Source organism: Coffea eugenioides, chromosome 10 (assembly GCF_003713205.1).
Source record: "Coffea eugenioides isolate CCC68of chromosome 10, Ceug_1.0, whole genome shotgun sequence".
Classification (NCBI taxonomy): domain Eukaryota; kingdom Viridiplantae; phylum Streptophyta; class Magnoliopsida; order Gentianales; family Rubiaceae; genus Coffea; species Coffea eugenioides.
In genome coordinates this window covers 12,816,812-12,834,424 of record NC_040044.1, presented here as the reverse complement: position 1 = coordinate 12,834,424, position 17,613 = coordinate 12,816,812, and the positions used below count along the sequence as shown (strand labels likewise).

At 36.7% G+C, this 17,613-nt stretch overlaps 2 protein-coding genes across 2 annotated transcripts; both read left to right on the top strand.

The window, feature by feature from the left end:
* Nucleotides 1-1,628: 1,628 nt before the first annotated feature.
* Nucleotides 1,629-2,444, top strand: LOC113750454. Its single transcript, XM_027294425.1, has 2 exons — nt 1,629-1,745; nt 1,923-2,444. The coding sequence occupies exons 1-2, from the start codon at nt 1,629-1,631 to the stop codon at nt 2,442-2,444; spliced, it is 639 nt and encodes a 212-aa protein (XP_027150226.1).
* Nucleotides 2,445-12,078: 9,634 nt separating this feature from the next.
* LOC113750453 lies at nt 12,079-13,626 on the top strand. Its single transcript, XM_027294424.1, has 2 exons — nt 12,079-13,079; nt 13,357-13,626. The coding sequence occupies exon 1, from the start codon at nt 12,079-12,081 to the stop codon at nt 13,060-13,062; it is 984 nt and encodes a 327-aa protein (XP_027150225.1). The 3' UTR covers nt 13,063-13,079; nt 13,357-13,626.
* The last annotated feature ends 3,987 nt before the right edge of the window (nt 13,627-17,613 follow it).

Genomic DNA, 17,613 nt, shown 5'->3' with positions numbered 1-17,613 from the left:
TTAAGAATCTAATTGAAAAAATCTAAAATATTGTGGGTCATAGTAAAATTACTCAAAAAAGTAGGGACCAAATTGCAAAATTCCTTCCTGATTTCACTAGAAAAATAACATTGGGCCATTTCTATATATTTTGGGCCAAAACCCTTCCGCCCATGGAAAATAAATGGGTTATTTTGTTAAAACAAAGAACCAATCAACCCAACTTATTTTGCTAAACTAAACCTAATAAAAGTGTTGGGTTTGAACATCAAAACACATGCATAAACATAACATGAAACCCAACACAAAATAAATTCTTAACCCAATTTTAATCCACAAACACATCCCATTAAACGTTTACAACCTCTAATGGATCAAACATAACAAAACAAAACAAAATAAAAAGAACATAAATGAAAGGAAAAATTGGAATGAAGTTTCTGGCGGGTCCGGCCAAGTCGACCAGAATCTCGCTGGAACCCCTTTTTTCAAACTCTTGAACTGAATCTTTTCATATACATGAAGCTCATGGCATTACGGACTCAACCAAACATCAAACAACATCTGAAAAGCTAAATAATCATGTAAAAATGGGGATCTAAGTTTCTTGAACATAAACTTCCATGAACACACTCAAATCCTTACATGAACGTTGAATCGAAAAAGAAAGGTCATGGAAATACCTGAGAATGATTTCGGACTAGATTGAAACCAGAAAAACATGAATGGAAGCAGATTTGTTGAAACTTCAAATGTGTACCAGCAAGGTCGAAACAACAACTTTGGGGCTAGATTCGAAGGGTTTCCGGACGTTGTTTTAAAAAGATTTCTAACCGAAACTTGCTCTACCAAGTTCGTAGATTACGCAGAAATCAAAAACTCCTTAAACGAAGCTTTATCAAGGAAGAAAATCGAGTCTAAGTAGGGCTGATTGATCAGCCTTTTTCTGGAAAAATATCTAAAAAATTTCTTTTGTTTCTCCGTTTTTTTCTTTTCTTTTTCTGCTTTCTCTTTTCTACCATTTCTTCTTCCTTCCTTCTGCCCCTAAAAACCCTTTTAAAATGAAACTAAGCTGCAAAACCCTTATCTCAATGGTGGGATGAAACTGATTTTTGCTGACTCATTTTGATCTGGTTGATGGCCTCTTTCTAGATGTTTCTTGATAATTCTCACAAGAGGTGAGGTGACTCTTTGTACTGTTATACTTGGGGGAGAAGAAAGGGAAGAAAAATTGGATTTTGCTACTTCCGAAATTTGCCACCAATTCATCTGTTTTCTGTTGAGAAATTTTTGGTTGGGTTAGAAAGGAAATCTCTACTAAGTATAGATTTTCTAATTTTGAAAATCCCATTTTTCTTTTCTTTTCTCCTACAAAAATAAAATAAAAATGATTATTTAAATAATGATATAAATAAAGACAAAATAAAAATTAACAAATTTTTTTGGAAAAAATTTGGTATCTATAATCACATGATAAATTTAAGGTAAAATGGTTGAAAACCTAGGTTAGCGGCTCTTCAATTAAAGTTTACATTTCCTCTATCAACCTAAAAGAAAAACTTTCTTGTGGCTCTTCTTTGCGATTGCTAGTGCAAAGAGTTTTAGGGTTTCTTCTCCATCGCTTCTCCCTCTAAGCCCTCAACCCCACCATGGTTGTCCTTCATCTCTTGGGTGAAGGGCACCCAACCAAGCAGTCTTTTGCGGAGATTCTTTTCTCTACCTCTTCCTCAACTTTGGCAACCATGACTCCTCTCGAGTTTGCCCTGGTCGGTAAGTTTACTAAGGGTTGGCCCTTCATGAAAGGTCTTCGGAAAGATTTCCTTGCTATTGGCTTTAAGGGACCCTACTCTTTAGGCTGTTTGGATACGCAGCACGTCTTGATCAGATTCGATCTTGAGAAGGACTATCACAGATGTTAGTTGCGTGGATTCTGGTCTTTCCAGGGTTTTGTCATGAGGGTTTTCAAGTGGACTCCCAACTTTTCAGTGGATACGGAGTCATTGGTGGTTCCGATTTGGGTGTCCTTGTCGCATCTCCATGTCCATTTTTTTAGCAAAGGACCTCTATTCTCTATTGTGAGCTTGATTGGGAAGCCTCTACAGATGGACTCATTGACAACCATGCTCTCTCGTCTAACCGTAGCCAAGGTCTGTGTTGAAGCTGACCTTTTAAAGACCCTCCCGGAAAGAATTTGGATTCAAAATGGATTTGCTGGATTTTGGCAGCGTGTTGAATATGAATATCTGCTGGCCTATTGCACTCACTGCCACAAACTTGAACATGCTGAGACCTCCTGTAGGCAATTGCAAGATCTGCGCCACAAGACGAGCAGCGATGATGGGAAAACGGAGAATCCTACTGTGCAGGAACTGTGGATACCGAAAGGAAAGGATGTGCAATTAAGAACGAAGGATCCCCACCAGACCGCCAAGCATCATGAAAAAGGTCAGCCTTCTCAGCTATAGCAGAAGATTGAGCAGGAAAAGGAAAACTCAGGTGCATCAGTTCAGCCAGACATGGAGCAAATTTTGAGCCATGACAGCACCAAATTTCAAAAGACTTCGGGTTAAGGGAAAACTGATGATTCAATGCCTTTATTGCCACTGGATGGGCTCCAGCAGCCCCAATCTGAATTCTCACCAACATTGGAAGTACAACTAGTGTAGCAATTGGTTTCCCTCTCGGGTTGCAATGCGCTGGTTGGAACAATCATTGACAACCAACAATTTCGCGCAAAGAGGCAAGACAATTGGGACTCCCTTTCAGACATTGAAGAGAACCAGTAGCTAAGTAAACCTAGGGCTGATTTGATGGAGAAATTTGCTTGCTTCAAGAAGCGGACAAACCAGTTGTCTCCACTTCCTCGACAAGAACCAGCAACTGCGAAGCATAGTCGGAAGAGACGTTATCTAAGTTTACCAAAGATGGTTGTCACGAGGCAATCATCCAAGGTAATCGAAGACTCCTTTTCCCACCTTTAAAGATGAATAGCGATTTGGTCTAGAATATAAGGGGCACTAATGGGTGTGCATCCGTTCATCAGTTAAAGAAGTTAATTAAAAGTCACTCGATCTTGTTCTTGGTAATACTTGAGGTTATGGTGAATCCTGAACAACTCAATGCTTTTGCAATCAGGTTCGGATTCTATCTCGCTATTTGTAACACATCAAATAAAATATGGGTTATGTGGAAAGCTGATTTTGCAGTAAATGTCGTCAAGAACACGGATCAATACATTCACTTAGCCATTGCCCATGAGTCTTGGAATTCTGTCACCTTTTGCTCTTTCGTTTATGCTAAGTGTTCGCGCGTTGAGCGAATGCCTTTGTGGTCGGATTTAGTGTCCATCTCTGGGGACTTAACTGCCAAGCCATGGCTAATAGGGGGAGATTTCATTGTTGTTGCATCGGTTGACGAGTACCTAGGACGGGCTCCCCATGATTTGAATGCCATTACAGATTTTGCTAAGTGTATTTTGTGACAGCCACACCTCCCCCTAGGGCGAACTAGAGGGTTCGGCGGGCCGCCTGTCCAACTCTCGCCGGGACTCACTCACTCACTACAATCCTCAATTCAATTACAATATAAATCTCAAATATTACATCAAATTCTTCAAGAATTACATATCATAAGCGAAGCGGAAACTAATTCCCAACTATACATAAAATGATTCCAAATCCAAACGGTACAAGATATATGCCATCCAGTCACGCGAATAAGTACTACAAGCCTTCCTTCGCCACGAGCCATGTGGAGGGGAATAAAATAGTTTTGGGGTGAATTAAAAACTCAATGAGTAACCAGTAAAATCAGTACTCAAATATATTTCAAAATCGTTAATTTCAATGATGTCATGAATCAGTAATCAAATGTACGTTTATTGCTCTCGTGAGCCAGTGAAATCATTGTACTTAAACATCCAACGCTCAAATAGATCAAGTAGCAGTGAAACAGTAAGAGGGAGCCATTTGCTCCAAATGAACAGAGTTGGAGACGTTGGTGTTCAGCACAGACTTCCCAAGAACTCAGTTAAGCCAAATCATGTTATGAACTCGCATGTCGGCACACATGATATGCAAACAAGTAAATAATGCAAGAAACAATTCGAAAGTAACTTTGGAAATGGTTTAGGGTCACTCACCTCCACAGCTCAGGAACCATCCATCATATATTCTTACCTTGCCCGAATCCAAGCCCTAAATCACAAACTCAAAGCAATCATACACTCTATAAGTTCGGACAGCATTTTTCCATAAATGCTTCATTTCCAACCTACAAGCAACACCAATTCATCTCGAATTAACCACATACATATCATAAATTATCAAATACACCTTTCAGCACAATATCCATAAATGAAGCTACACTTATCGGATTGAAACGAATCTTATGGCGTTTCGAAACCAAGACATAAACCTACATTTCTTATGAAGACCTCCAAAGCCAAATCATGCAATTTCATGGTCAAAAATGGAAAACTCCACGAAAACAAATCTAGGCGCGAAACAGGGCTCATGGGCAGTCAAGGGTATTTCGGTCATTTCATAGGCTACAGTACTCATATCGAGCTGAAATTTTACCGGTAGCTAGTTAACACCATTTTCTACAACTTTCATGTTTTAACCTAAGCCTGATTCGGCCTCTAACATGCTCAAATAAATCCGGTCAGAACTGGGCAAAAGCAAACCCTAAACCTGGAATTTCGTATCAAACCAGAAATTTTCCGCAACCAACTTCAACTAACATATACAAACTTCATTTTATACCATTACCAGCCATCATACCATGATCAAACCATGATCCTCATACAAAACAGAAAAATAACAAGAATAAATCAAAATTCATCAAACCTTCACTTCCAACCATAAACAAACCATAATCACACCATATGTTATCATATTAAACCACTAAAGCCACCAATTGAACATTATCAAAGCTAAAGGGAAAAATTCTTAACAACTCACCTTGTAATCTCAAGACAACAAGCAACTTAGCACCTTTGCTTCTCAAACCACTTTACCACTCACTTTAATCCTACAAAGAGAAAGGTTTTTATGGAGTAAATCAAAATTTTAACGGTTGGTTTGTGAGATCAAGGCAAGAAATGGAAGAAACAAGTTGAGAGCTTTCTTTTCTTTTCTTGTTGAGAGGGCCGGCCAAAGGAGCTAAAAATGAAGAAATAAATTAGCCAAAATTAGCTTTAAGAAGGTAAAAATATCTTGGTCAAAAGTCCAAGGATGAATTGAATGGTGACACTTGTCACCTTTTAGTTTAAAACTTATCTCTTTGTCTCTCTAATACTAATCCATATAGGTAATTTCTAATTATCTCTTAGCACATTGTAAAATAATATCACTTAATACAAAATTCCAACAAGTTGTCAAAAATATATATTGCATTTACCGCACTAGTGGGTCCCAAGTCCATAATACACTTCAAACTCAACGTGGACTAACTTGTATCAAGAAAATGATTTGAAAATTATATTCCTTTATAAAAATGTATAGAAAATTAATATCTTGAAGAAAGGTACAAAATTATAAACAAGGAAACAAAATAATGTCTAGAAAATATATAAAAATTTTTGGGTTCTCACACTCATCCTTTCGGGACGTCACATACTTTCATATGTGAGCTTATACATGTTCTGACATCAGGTAGCCGCTACATGTGGACTGGTATTTGTCAAGATACACGTGTTTGGAAAAGACTAGATAGGCTCCTTATGAACCCGGAATGGTAGTGGTTATTTCCGTCATGTCATGTGCAGCACCTTAATAGGGCGGCTTCGGACCATAGCCTTTTGTTTTTGCTGCTTCAAACTCACACTGACACGGGGTCTAAGTCGTTTCGATTTCAAAACATGTGGCTTAATAATCCCACCTTCATAGAGATAATACGACAGAACTGGACTCAGCCCGCCTCCGATTATGGTATGAGATGATTCCTCCATAAGTTGAAGCAGTTAAAGTAGTCACTGCAAAAGTGGAATCGAACGACTTTTGGAAATGTCTTCGACAAGGTAGCGCAAGCGAAAGAGGTAGTGAGACAAAGGGAGATTCAACTGGGCACGGATCCTATGGAGTCAGGCTCACGCTTCACTACTAAAACGCCTAGCAAATGAAGAATCTTTTTGGAAACAAAAAGTGAGGGTTAAATGGTTGCGAGAAAGAGATAATAATACAAAGTTTTATCATGCATCCCTTCTGCAGAAACGAGCAAGCCTAGCTATTAAAAGAATTAGGACTGCTAAGGAAGATAACATAGAAGGGGACGACAACATTGGAGCTGCAACTATTGAATTTTTTAAGGCCTTATTGGTAGAGGTTTCGCCTATAAATAATCATGCAACATAGGAGTTATTGTTAGTCACTCCGCAACAAAACAACCAGCTAACGCAAAAGGTTATATGAGACGAGGTCAAGAAAGCAGTCTTTGGACTCGATGGCCAAAGTGCAGCAGGTTGTGATGGGTTTGGAGGATATTTCTACACCCACTACTGGGAGATTGTCTCGGAGGATGTCTTGCAAGCAGCTCGTGAGTTTATGTGCGGGGTTTCCATTCCTAGGGGTATCTCAAGAACTATGGTGGTTCTTATCCCTAAGAAAGACTCGCCTATTTCGTTTACAGATTTTAGATCGATCAGTCATCGTACATTCATTAACAAGGTTTTCAGCAAAATCTTGAGCAATCGGTTAAAAATGGTGTTGCCTGCCCTTATTTCGCCTAAACAATCTGCTTTTGTTAGTGGAAGGAAAATTTTAGATAATAAATTACTTGCACAGGAACTGATTCGGTCCATTGACAATAAGACCCGATGGCATAATGTCCCTTTCAAGTTGGATATGATGAAGGCATTTGATCACGTTTCCTGGGATTTTCTATCGCGGCTGCTGATTCGTTTTGGGTTCTATCCTCGCTTCGTCTCATGGATTTTAAATAAACTAAATTCAGCCTGGTTCTCAATACTTGTCAATGGGAAGCCTCATGGGTTCTTCCAAGTGAAGCGTGGGTTGAAACAAGGAGATTCGCTATCTCCCTTCCTCTTTATATTGGTATCGGAGGCTCTGAGCCGAGGGCTACACAATTTGCTCTCGTTAAAAAAGCTGAAGTCGTTTGCTACAGGTCGAGGGTGCATTCTGGTATCGCATTTGGCATTTGTGGATGACGTTATTATTTTCACAAGGGGAGACTGGAGATCTGTGAAAAACTTCATGGATTTCTTGGAGTTATATCAGAAAGACTCCAACCAAGAAGTAAATATAGAGAAAAGCTTCTACGTGACATCTTCCAAAGTGTCCAGCTGCTAGGAAGCGGTTAATGTCCCCCGTTGGACCGGGTTTCCACAAAAAAACTCTTCCCTTAGTCTACTTAGGATGCAAGGTATTCAAAGGGGAAGCAAAAGAATGTCTACTTTCAACATTTAATTGACAGAATATATGGCAAGCTTGCGGGCTGGAAAAACAAAGTGCTCTCAACGGGTGATCGCTTAATACTCATCAAGCACGTCTTGTCGACTATACCATTACACTCATTTGCTATTCTGGAACCCCCTAAGGGTATATTGAATCAGCTGGAGAAGATAATGTCCGCTTTCTTTTGGGGTGAGGTTGATGGGCTAGACAAGCAACATAGTAAATTGTGCAAGCCAACACAAGAAAGTGGGTTGGGGTTAAGGCTGTTGCATGACATCTTACAGGCTTTTGGGTGCAAGCTCTGGTGGAAGATGAGGGTGACTTGAACATAATGGTCCCGATTCATGTGATCAAAATATGTCTCGCCTTCTTAGCACGTGTGTAATGTTGCGCTTAGGCCTTCGAGCTCAGGGTGCTGGAAACGAATGTTGGGTGTCTAAAACTTTGTTGAGGAACACCTGCAGCTGTTGATTAAGGATGGTAGCTCCTCGTTTTGGTATGACAATTGGTTTGGATCAGGTCCTCTTGGGGCTCACAGGTTGCAGGTGCCGCTGCCCAATGTTCGTATTCGAAACTTATTTGATAATGGGACTTGAAAGTTGGACCTAATAGCAACGGTTTTAATACAGGAGGACAGGGTGCAGATTCAAGGTGCACATATCTAATTAGGTGCGGGCAAAGACTCGATGGTATGACGTCCAACAATGAGTGGATGTTTCTTAATATCCTCTGGCTTGGAACTCCTTCGACAACCATCACACTCAATGATATCAAGGAAGCTGATTTGGGATAAGCGGGTTCCACTAAAGGTCTCAAATTTTATGTGGCGGTTGCTCAACCTCGCACTTCCTTTCCCAGAAATTCTGAGGCATTTCGGCTTCAATCTCCCCTCCAAGTGCCGTTTTGCGAAAATGAAGATAGTATATCTCATGGGTTTGTTAGGTGCCCAGTAGGGGCTTCGGTTTGAAGAAAAATGGAGCAAGTGCTTGATATTTACACTTCACCGGCGGATGAGTTAACGCTCAAATTGCAAAGCTGGTGGCTACACTTTTTTGGACATTCATAAAGGTTGAAATAGCTCAGATTGTCCCTCTATACATTTGTTGGGAACTATGTAAAGCATGGAACAAGACAGTTTTTGAAGGTTGCATCATGACAGCTGATCAGATCTCTACACAAGCGCTTCACCATCTACAACTCACTTCTTTGGCTCACCCCTTTGTTACCATGAACAATAGTGTTGGATCTCTTAGAAGGGTCTTGTCATCTATCACAAAGACCAGGGCTACAAAGCTTCTATGTTTGGCATGGAGTCTCCCCCCTTTCCTCACCGTAAAACTGAACATTGATGGGTTTTCATGGGGAATCTAGGAAATGTCGGGGGTGGAGGAATTATTCGTGACTCATACGGCCGTGTCCTTAGATCCTTTTCATCGTTCTATGGCTACCAAACGAACACCAAAGATGAGGCCATGGCTATGTTGGAAGGCTTGGAACTATGCATATCCTTGGGCTTGAGCAATGTTATTGTTGAGACGGACTTGCTTACTTTGCTCAACACGGTTAAGAGGCTGCAAAGGTGTCCCTGGCGTATACATGAGGAAGTAGTGGGGATCTCTAATATGTTGGCAAGTGCGATGTTCACTTTAACACACTGCTACAGGGAGATTAACTTTGCAGCAAGTGGTCTTGCAAAACTTGCGGTGCAGAATAGGATTTCGTCAGTCTATGGGGCTAACATGCCGCTGGCAGCAATCACAGGTGTGATTCGTTTAGATGCTAGGCAATTTCCTTAAATTCGCCAAGTGACCGACATGTAGTTTTCTCTTCCCTTGTAATGTTCTCAATTTTAAATAATATAAGGGTTGGCGACCCAACCCTGTGATCAGGGTTTGCCAAAAAAAAAAAACTTTCTTATGGCTAAAATTGACAAAAAATTATTGTCAAGTAACTTCTCTAATATTTGAAACTATTGTAGTTGGTTGAGAACTTTTACGTATCGATATGACTTTTTAATTTAGAAAATTTTGTTATATTCTTTAAGAGGCTTTGCAGCATAAAGTTTATTAACATATACACATCACTATATTATTGAAAAAAAACTAGGCTAGCATCAAATTTTACTAATTAAATTTTGTAAGGGGCGTAAAGTTATCGTTTTAAAAGTAAAGGACAAAAAAATTCATTGGACGAAATATGAGAGATATTTTGAACGATTTTCCCCTACACATTATATCTGATCTTACTAGGATATCGTAGGAAAAGAATTAGAAAATGCTTTTTCTTATTGCTTTTAAAAAAGAAAAGCAGACCCAACTAATACTTTCATAGCTTTCTCAAATGAAGAATTTTTTTGACAAAAAAAACCCTTCTAGAAAATCCTTTTTAAATTTTTTAAGAAAAAAAGAAAAATTATCTTTTTGATAGAGCACACTTGTCAATCTATTATTTTTGTTATTTGGATTCTAATGACATTAATCACAAGGAAGTATTTCTAATTTGGCCGAACTTAAGGATTTGTTCATATTTCATACATGTCATGAGAGGTAAAGGTAAGTAGCTGCTTCTTTTTTTTTGTTGTTTTAACTTTATGATATACAAAGAGAGGTCATTTCATTACTTATGGTAGTTGGATTTCGATGCTACTACTAAGAAGGTGGTCAATGCTGAAGGTCGCTCTCTAAACTTTGAAAATATCTTTTAACCCCAATTAGATTTTAGAATTTTTGTGTCATTATCCCTAAACATTTTGATAAAATACCATTTATCACCTCCTCTTCCCTTACATTTTGCTTTATAACAAGTTCTAATTTCTTTTCTTTTTAAATCTCACAAAGGATTAGTTTTTACCATTCACACATTGCTTCTCCATTGTGAAGTCCTAACTCTACCAATAAAGGTCATTGTGATTTGGTCAAACTTTAGGGGCTAATTTTTTAGTTTGACAAACCTTAGGAAAGGTAAATATAATTAACCCTTTATTTGGTCTACTTTACAGTTTTAGTGATTTGTACTTAATATCAGAGCTTGTCCTCGTACCACTTTACTTCTTGAATTTGTTTTCAAAACACTTAAGCCATTAAAATATTTAAATTGGATTTTCAAATGCAAAAAATTATGTGCATTAATGACTTTCCGCTCTTAATACCCTAAATTAGTCATAATAATTATGAAAATCATTAACATTAATGTAGCTACTTAATTTTAGAATATTGGATTTCCTTGCAACACATCATGTTATGATCCCACTATAACTTTTTCTTTTGGAAAAACACCTATAATCTAGTGATGTTTTAGGTTTTCAAAATTAACAAACAAAATATCATTTATTTCATTCTAGATTTTTTAAGAATTTAATTTTTTTAGTTTAGATATTGTTTAGTTAATTGCACTACAATAATGTAAAATTGATTGCTACAGAATAATCAAAATGTAAAATTACTTCATACTATATACTCCCTCCGTCCCGTAAACTCTGTCGCGCTTGGGAAGCAGTGCTTTTTATGCACAGTAAAATCCACTTGTTTGTAAACTCATGGGTTCCAAATTTGCCCTTCACATTCACCGACAGGCTCAAGAAATAAATGGGTCAAAGAGGGACCCATCAAAAGCATTCCATTGTTTCGGCTACCAAAAACAAAAACTCATTTCCTTATCAAAATCTTCTTCATCCAAAGCAAATGGGTCAAAATGGGACCCACCAAAAACCAATCCTTTGTTTCAGCCACAAAAACCGTTTCCTTATCAATTGCTGCCACAGAAACTGTTTCCTTCTTCTAGCAGACATTCATCACCGCCTACTACTAAAATCTTCTCTGATTCTCCATCGTTAGCCATTCTTCAATTGCTGCAAATTTAAGCTACGATAATTTCTCTGAAATAACTACAAATTCCCACTTCTCATACTCCATATTCACTTGAAAGTTTTCACCTTTGATTACAATATTGGTGCTCCAGTTCAAGAGAGAAGCATTGGAAGGATATGAAGTTGATTGCTAATCCATAGTTGATAACAAATGAGATTAAAAGGTTAGTTAACTGTCTTTTATTCTTTCTTTTTAATGGTTTTTTTCTCTTTTCTCATGTAAGAAAGGCTGGATCTTTTAAACTTTTGTAATGTTTATTTATTGATTATTTTGTCTATAATTTCTTAAAGATTTGCCGCCAAATTATTTACTGAAAATTTAGATTTTGGCGGATTACTCCAAAAATAAGTCTTGAAATGCCTATTTTAAAATATTTAATGGAATTGTACACTGACTTGTACCTCTATATATGCAGTCATTTTGTTTTGTTTTAACACTCTGTTTCTTTTTTTTTTTACACCATGTTTCAAAAGTGACTCTTAAAAGAAATATGGATACTTTTAATGATGTTGAAACTAATAATTCTACGAAGAGATTAACTAATCAAGAAAGGCAAATGATTTTTGAAGCTTTATTACAGGAAAGTAATTGCGGTAAATTGAAAAGGGGAACCATCAGGAACATTGCAAGCCTATTTAAAACAAGTGTTAGGACAGTTCAGAGAATTTGGAAGCTAGCAGCAATTACTTCTACAGATGGAAGAGTTGATGTATCACGTAGGTTTCCTAAAAGATGCGGAAGAAAACGAGTGGATATTGATTTTACTTTGATCATGGCAATTCCTCTCCGGCGCCGAACAAATATCAGGTCACAGTGAAATGAAAGTGTCCAAATCAACCCTTCACCGACGAATTAAAGAAGGTGCTATAAGGCCACACTCAAATGCACTCAAACCACAATTGACAGATCAGAATAAGCAAGTAAGGCTTAACTTTTGCTTGTCAATGCTTGAACCAGAAAGTCTCAACAGCAATCCAACATTTATGAGTATGTTCAATGTTGTGCATATTGATGAAAAGTGGTTTTACATGACTAAAGAATGTGAAAAATATTATCTTCATCCTCAAGAAGAAGAACCTCTTAGGACATGTAAGAGCAAAAAGTTCATTGTGAAAGTTATGTTCCTAGCTGCTGTTGCTCGACCACGTTTTGACTGCTCTGGTAACCCAACATTTGATGGGAAAATTGGGATTTTTCCTTTTGTATTCAAAGAACCAGCAAAGAGGAGTAGTAAAAATCGTATGGCAGGTACATTAGAAACTAAGCCAATATTGTCAGTGACCAAGGAAGTATATAGGAGATGTTTAATTGAACAGGTTTTGCCTGCAATACATGCTAAATGGCCACGGGATGGTGGTAGTGTTACTGAAATTTTGATCCAACAGGATAATGCAAAACCACATATTAATCCCACTGATCCTGTATTTATTGAAGCTGCTTCTAGAGATGGATTTGATATTCACTTGTCATTTCAGCCTCCTAACAGTCCGGACATGAATGTTCTTGACTTGGGATATTTTAGAGCTATACAATCCTTGCAACATCAAGAAGCACCCTTGTCAATTGATGAGCTAATTCTTGCTGTGGAAAAGTCATTTGATCAATTATCAAGTGAAAGTCTAAACAATGTTTTCTTAACATTGCAATCATGTATGGTAGAGGTGATGAAAAATCTTGGGGGAAATAACTATAAAGTGCCACACATTGGGAAGCACCATTTAATGAAAGAAAGTTGTCTTCCACTGCAAATAGAATGTGAAAAAGAACTTGTGAATCAAGTTCTAAGTCATATGCAAACGTGATTATCTTCATTGGACAGGTAAGATTTTATAAAGCTTTTTTGTTTTTTAAGATTTTTTATCTCTAATTTCTTGTGTGTATGGTTGTTTAAACTAACTAGTGTTCCTTATTTTCATATTTGTAGGTACTTAAACTTTACTAATCATGTGTTTTGAACAAAATGGTATGGGTGTTCTAATGTGCAAAATGTACATGTACTCAATGTTCATTTGTCTAGCTGTTCTTGTTCACTTTGCTCTTGAGCATCTTTATTTGTTGTTTATCACTAAATTGTGTCCTATCTCATCTTTTGGCAGATGGTTGAAGTCAAGCAATCCAACCCTTTTGATTTTGTGGTACAAGCTTTTGATTGGGCAAAGAATATAGAAGCACTTTTATGTACTAGTGGTTTCTCATTGACTGCTTTTATTTCACTTTACAAGATTTTAGAATAGCTCAGTAAAGTTAGCTTGACGTTAGTAGTAGTAGTGCTGATTTTTGTACAAAAGGGAAAATGTGCAATGCTGAGTGAAGCTATGTACATGTATAAACATTGAAACACTACTTTTGTTGGAGTTTTTGAAACTGTCAATAGCATTATTCTATAAAGTGAAAATAGTGCATATTGGTTTGCATTCTTTTGCTATTTGGTGGTAGAATATCTGTTTTTGCATTTTTGAGTTTTGAAACATTAAAAAAAAAAGAAAGGAACTGACACTTCCATAGACTACGTTTAAATTAAATTTGGTAGTGAGTGTAGTTTTTTTTCTCCAAGTAGAGTAACATGCCTTATTATTTTGCTCATTTAGTTTTTGGATCAATCTAAAATTATTCACCTATTTTTTACAGTTTTTTCTTGCTTTCAATATGAATTTATTTTGTGAAAGTTGATCATTCTTAACAAATTAGTGCGTATGAAAATAATTTAAAATTTGAAAGCTTTCAAAAGAAAATCACTAATTAAATCATCTCGATATTCTATTTCCTGCAAAAAATCGAAATGATCCTCTTGATAACAAAACCAGTTTTCAATTGAAGTTTAAAAGAACCATGTGCACATTCTTCATGATGAATTTGGCTGGAGTCGGAACTTTGTTGCTGGAGCCGAAAGTCAAATATGGTACAAGTTGGAATATTTGGATGTCCTTTGGGACCACACATCAATTTGTGGGCCAACTAGTACATGCATTATCACACCATTAATGGAGGGCAGAAATGGAAATTCATAGCTTAAAATAGTTTGAAATGTCAAACATGACAAATATTTTGGGACAGCCCAAAAAGGAAAGTATGACACTATCAATGGGACGGAGGGAGTAATTACTAATAATGTATTATAACCTATTCATGTTATTCAGTAGTGAAAGATATAAAAGTAGAGAACTTATGGATTTGGTAGAAGAAAAAGGAAAGTGAAAAGAAAAAGAAGAGCATAATATTAAAGAAAATGTCCATCAATAGTTGGGATTTATTTATGTCAAGAAATATTAATAACTTGAACTAATAAGTTTAAGCATTGATACAAAATTTTTTAATAAGAAATTCAAACCAATTTTGATTGCAAGGACTAAGGATGCAAACGAGCCAAATCAAGTCGAATTTTGATCCTATCGAGCTGCGTGTGACTTGTTCATGTGTGAGCTCGAGTTTGAACTTGAGTTCAACGAGCCAAGAAATTGGACCACAAGCTTGACTCGACCAAGGAAAATGCAACTTCGAGCTCGAGTCGACAAGGCTTGAGAGTTAAAGCTGGATTTTAACTCATGAGCAGCTCGAATTGTCAGCTTGAGTTACGCTCCAATTTTGGGCTCCCAAGCAATTCGAATTTTGCTCAAATTTCTGGAAATTCAAACTATAAAAATAGCATTTTGTCCATCTATTCCTAATCAAATTTGAGCATAATAATAGCCTACACTTTTAAGCTATAATTGATGATAGTTTTTCACATGTTCCCAATCGAATTTAGGCTTACAAATTATCCACTAACACAATCATACAATTAAAAAATATGAAGACATTAAAGTCCAAATATCCAACACTTCAAGGATTATTCAACTATTGTCACACACACAATAGGATCAATCAAGTAGATAAACAAGGTTCAAAGGGGAAATGCATTGTCTTAAATAGCTATGAGCCTATGAACAAGCCATGAGTTCTCCACTTATCCTCTGCAGTCTAGCCTCAAGTTCTCAATTCTGCACAGTAGCTAAAATGTGCACCATTGACTACATTAAACAAAAAAAAAAAAAACACCAAGTGAGTTGGCAAAAACAAGCCAAACACCAGTTGAAAAAAAATTAAAAAATCAGCCAAATACACAACATAAATGGCCAAATACTAGCCAAGAAAAAAGTCAAAAAAACAGCCAAATACACATCATAAATAGTCAAAAACCAACCAAATACTAGCCAACATAAAATAATCCAAAAACCAGCCAAATACTAGCCAAGAATAAAAAGACTAAAAAATAGCTAAAAATGAACCACAAGTAAGATTATAAGAAGAAAAATGAAATGCATATTACTAAAATGAGATAAGTCAAAAAATAGGCAATACAATCTCTTGTGAAGTCTTCATTTTCTACAAAAAAGAAAAGAAAGTCAAGAAATAGTGAAATAAGACATATTTTAAATACTATGTATAGTAATTTTGCTTTTTAGTCACCTTTTCCCTTTTCTTAACCTCATGTAGTTTGCGACACCAGTCTGCACATATCAACAGTTCTACAATTTTTAGAGCCAATGAAGTAAGGTAAGAGTCAATCACTCTAGTTCCAGCACTAATGTAGTTTCTGAAGCTACAATGCTTATAAGAATGGCTAAAATATCAGCAGTCATTCTAAGTAGAATATTGTATTTTGTTGTGTCTTTCCACCACTTCAAAACATCCAAGTTCACAGTATCCACATTTGAATCCTCTATGGCAGTGAGGAGACCATTTTCAAAGTAGGTATCCAAGTTATTCTTAGGGGCTTGAACACTTTCTATGGTAGTAATATGACTAAGAAATTGACTCATTCCCAAAATATGTGTCACCGATGAAGATGAACAACCACTTGAACTTGAAACATGCATCTCCACATATTCATCATACAGATCATACAATATTTGTCGAACCTTGCTTATATTAACTTGCACTTTATGTGGAGGATATATTAATGGAAAACAATAGTTTATGACTCTCATTTTGCACATCGGGTCCAAGATTGCTGCTATAGCCATCAATAAATTACACTCACCCTAATACTTGTCAAATTTTTGCTTCATCCTCCTAACCATTGATCGAGCAAAATCATCTTCATCATCTACCTTACTATTTAATTGTGCTTTTATCCAGCAGACTTCATTTAGATACAAATTAGCTATTGAATAATCACTACCAAATATGATATTAGTAGTTGTCTAGAAAACTTGTAAAAATTGCAAACTTTTTCCACTTTTTCCCAATCTTCTGTGGCTGGGTATAAATTGAAATCCGACTCTCTATCTCTAAATTTTGGAAAAATTTCTTAAAACTTTAGAGTACAATCCAACATCTCATAGGTTGAATTTCACCTTGTTTTATAGTCATAAATGAGCACTTTCCTTGGTAATTGAAGTTGCTATACAATAGCAGTAAAGAGCAAGCGTCTTCCTTCTGTTTTGTTTATAAACTCCACGCTCTCCCTTACTCTTGCAACTATATCTTTGATTTCATTGAGACCATCCTGAACCATTAAGTTGAGTATGTGAGCATGGCATCTCACATGAAACAACTTCCTCTTGACTAATAGGCATTTGCTTCTTGAGAAGATATCTTTCAAACATCTCAAAACAGTGTCATTATTTGAAACATTATCCACCGAGACTGTATAAATTTTGTTCTCAATGCTCCATTCCTTTAAGTACTTAAAAATAGCATCTGCAATTTGGATACCTCGATGTGCTGGAAGAAGATGCACAAAGTTTAGAACCCACTTCTGCAATCTCCAATGGCTATCAATCCAACGTCCAGCAATGACCATATACTCAATCTTTTGATTCTTGGACTTCCAAAAATCTATAGTCAAGCTGATTTTCTTGACTTTTTTCAATAAATTCCTCTACTTGGCGTTGGTCTTCTCTCTTTCATATACGGAAGTGCAATCATTCTTGTTAGTGGTCTAGCTAATTCTTTGTCATTCAAGCATCCCTCTTTCATCAGCAAATTGAAGCCTTCTTCCTCCACAATCGAGAAGGAATGCTCACGTATAAGCACCCATTCAACTGCTGCTTCTCTCATTGCAACCATATCAAACTATTGCTTCTTTTGTTGTTGTTCATTTTTCTTTTTGAGTTTTTGTAAGCGGACAGGACATGATTTGATATGCCGAAACAAAATTGACATTGTACTACTTTTGGTCTTGTTGAATTTAGCATAGCAGTGCATACACTCTAACATGAGAGTTTTTTGATGTCCAAGTTCTACATCATTGAAATCATCCCATACTTTAGACTTTCTGACTCTTTTCTTTTTTTTCTAAAAGCATCTAAGTCATCACCTGCAGTATTCTCTTGATTTGTAATTTGTTTGGTTATATAAGTATCACCTTC

Bases quoted from the DNA above. Each gene is read 5' to 3' on its own strand.
- LOC113750454 (XM_027294425.1), top strand. From the start codon at position 1,629: ATGGTTGTCCTTCATCTCTTGGGTGAAGGGCACCCAACCAAGCAGTCT. The intron at 1,746-1,922 runs GTCGGTAAGTTT...TGGTCTTTCCAG, and splicing joins CTCCTCTCGAGTTTGCCCTG to GGTTTTGTCATGAGGGTTTT.
- LOC113750453 (XM_027294424.1), top strand. From the start codon at position 12,079: ATGAAAGTGTCCAAATCAACCCTTCACCGACGAATTAAAGAAGGTGCT.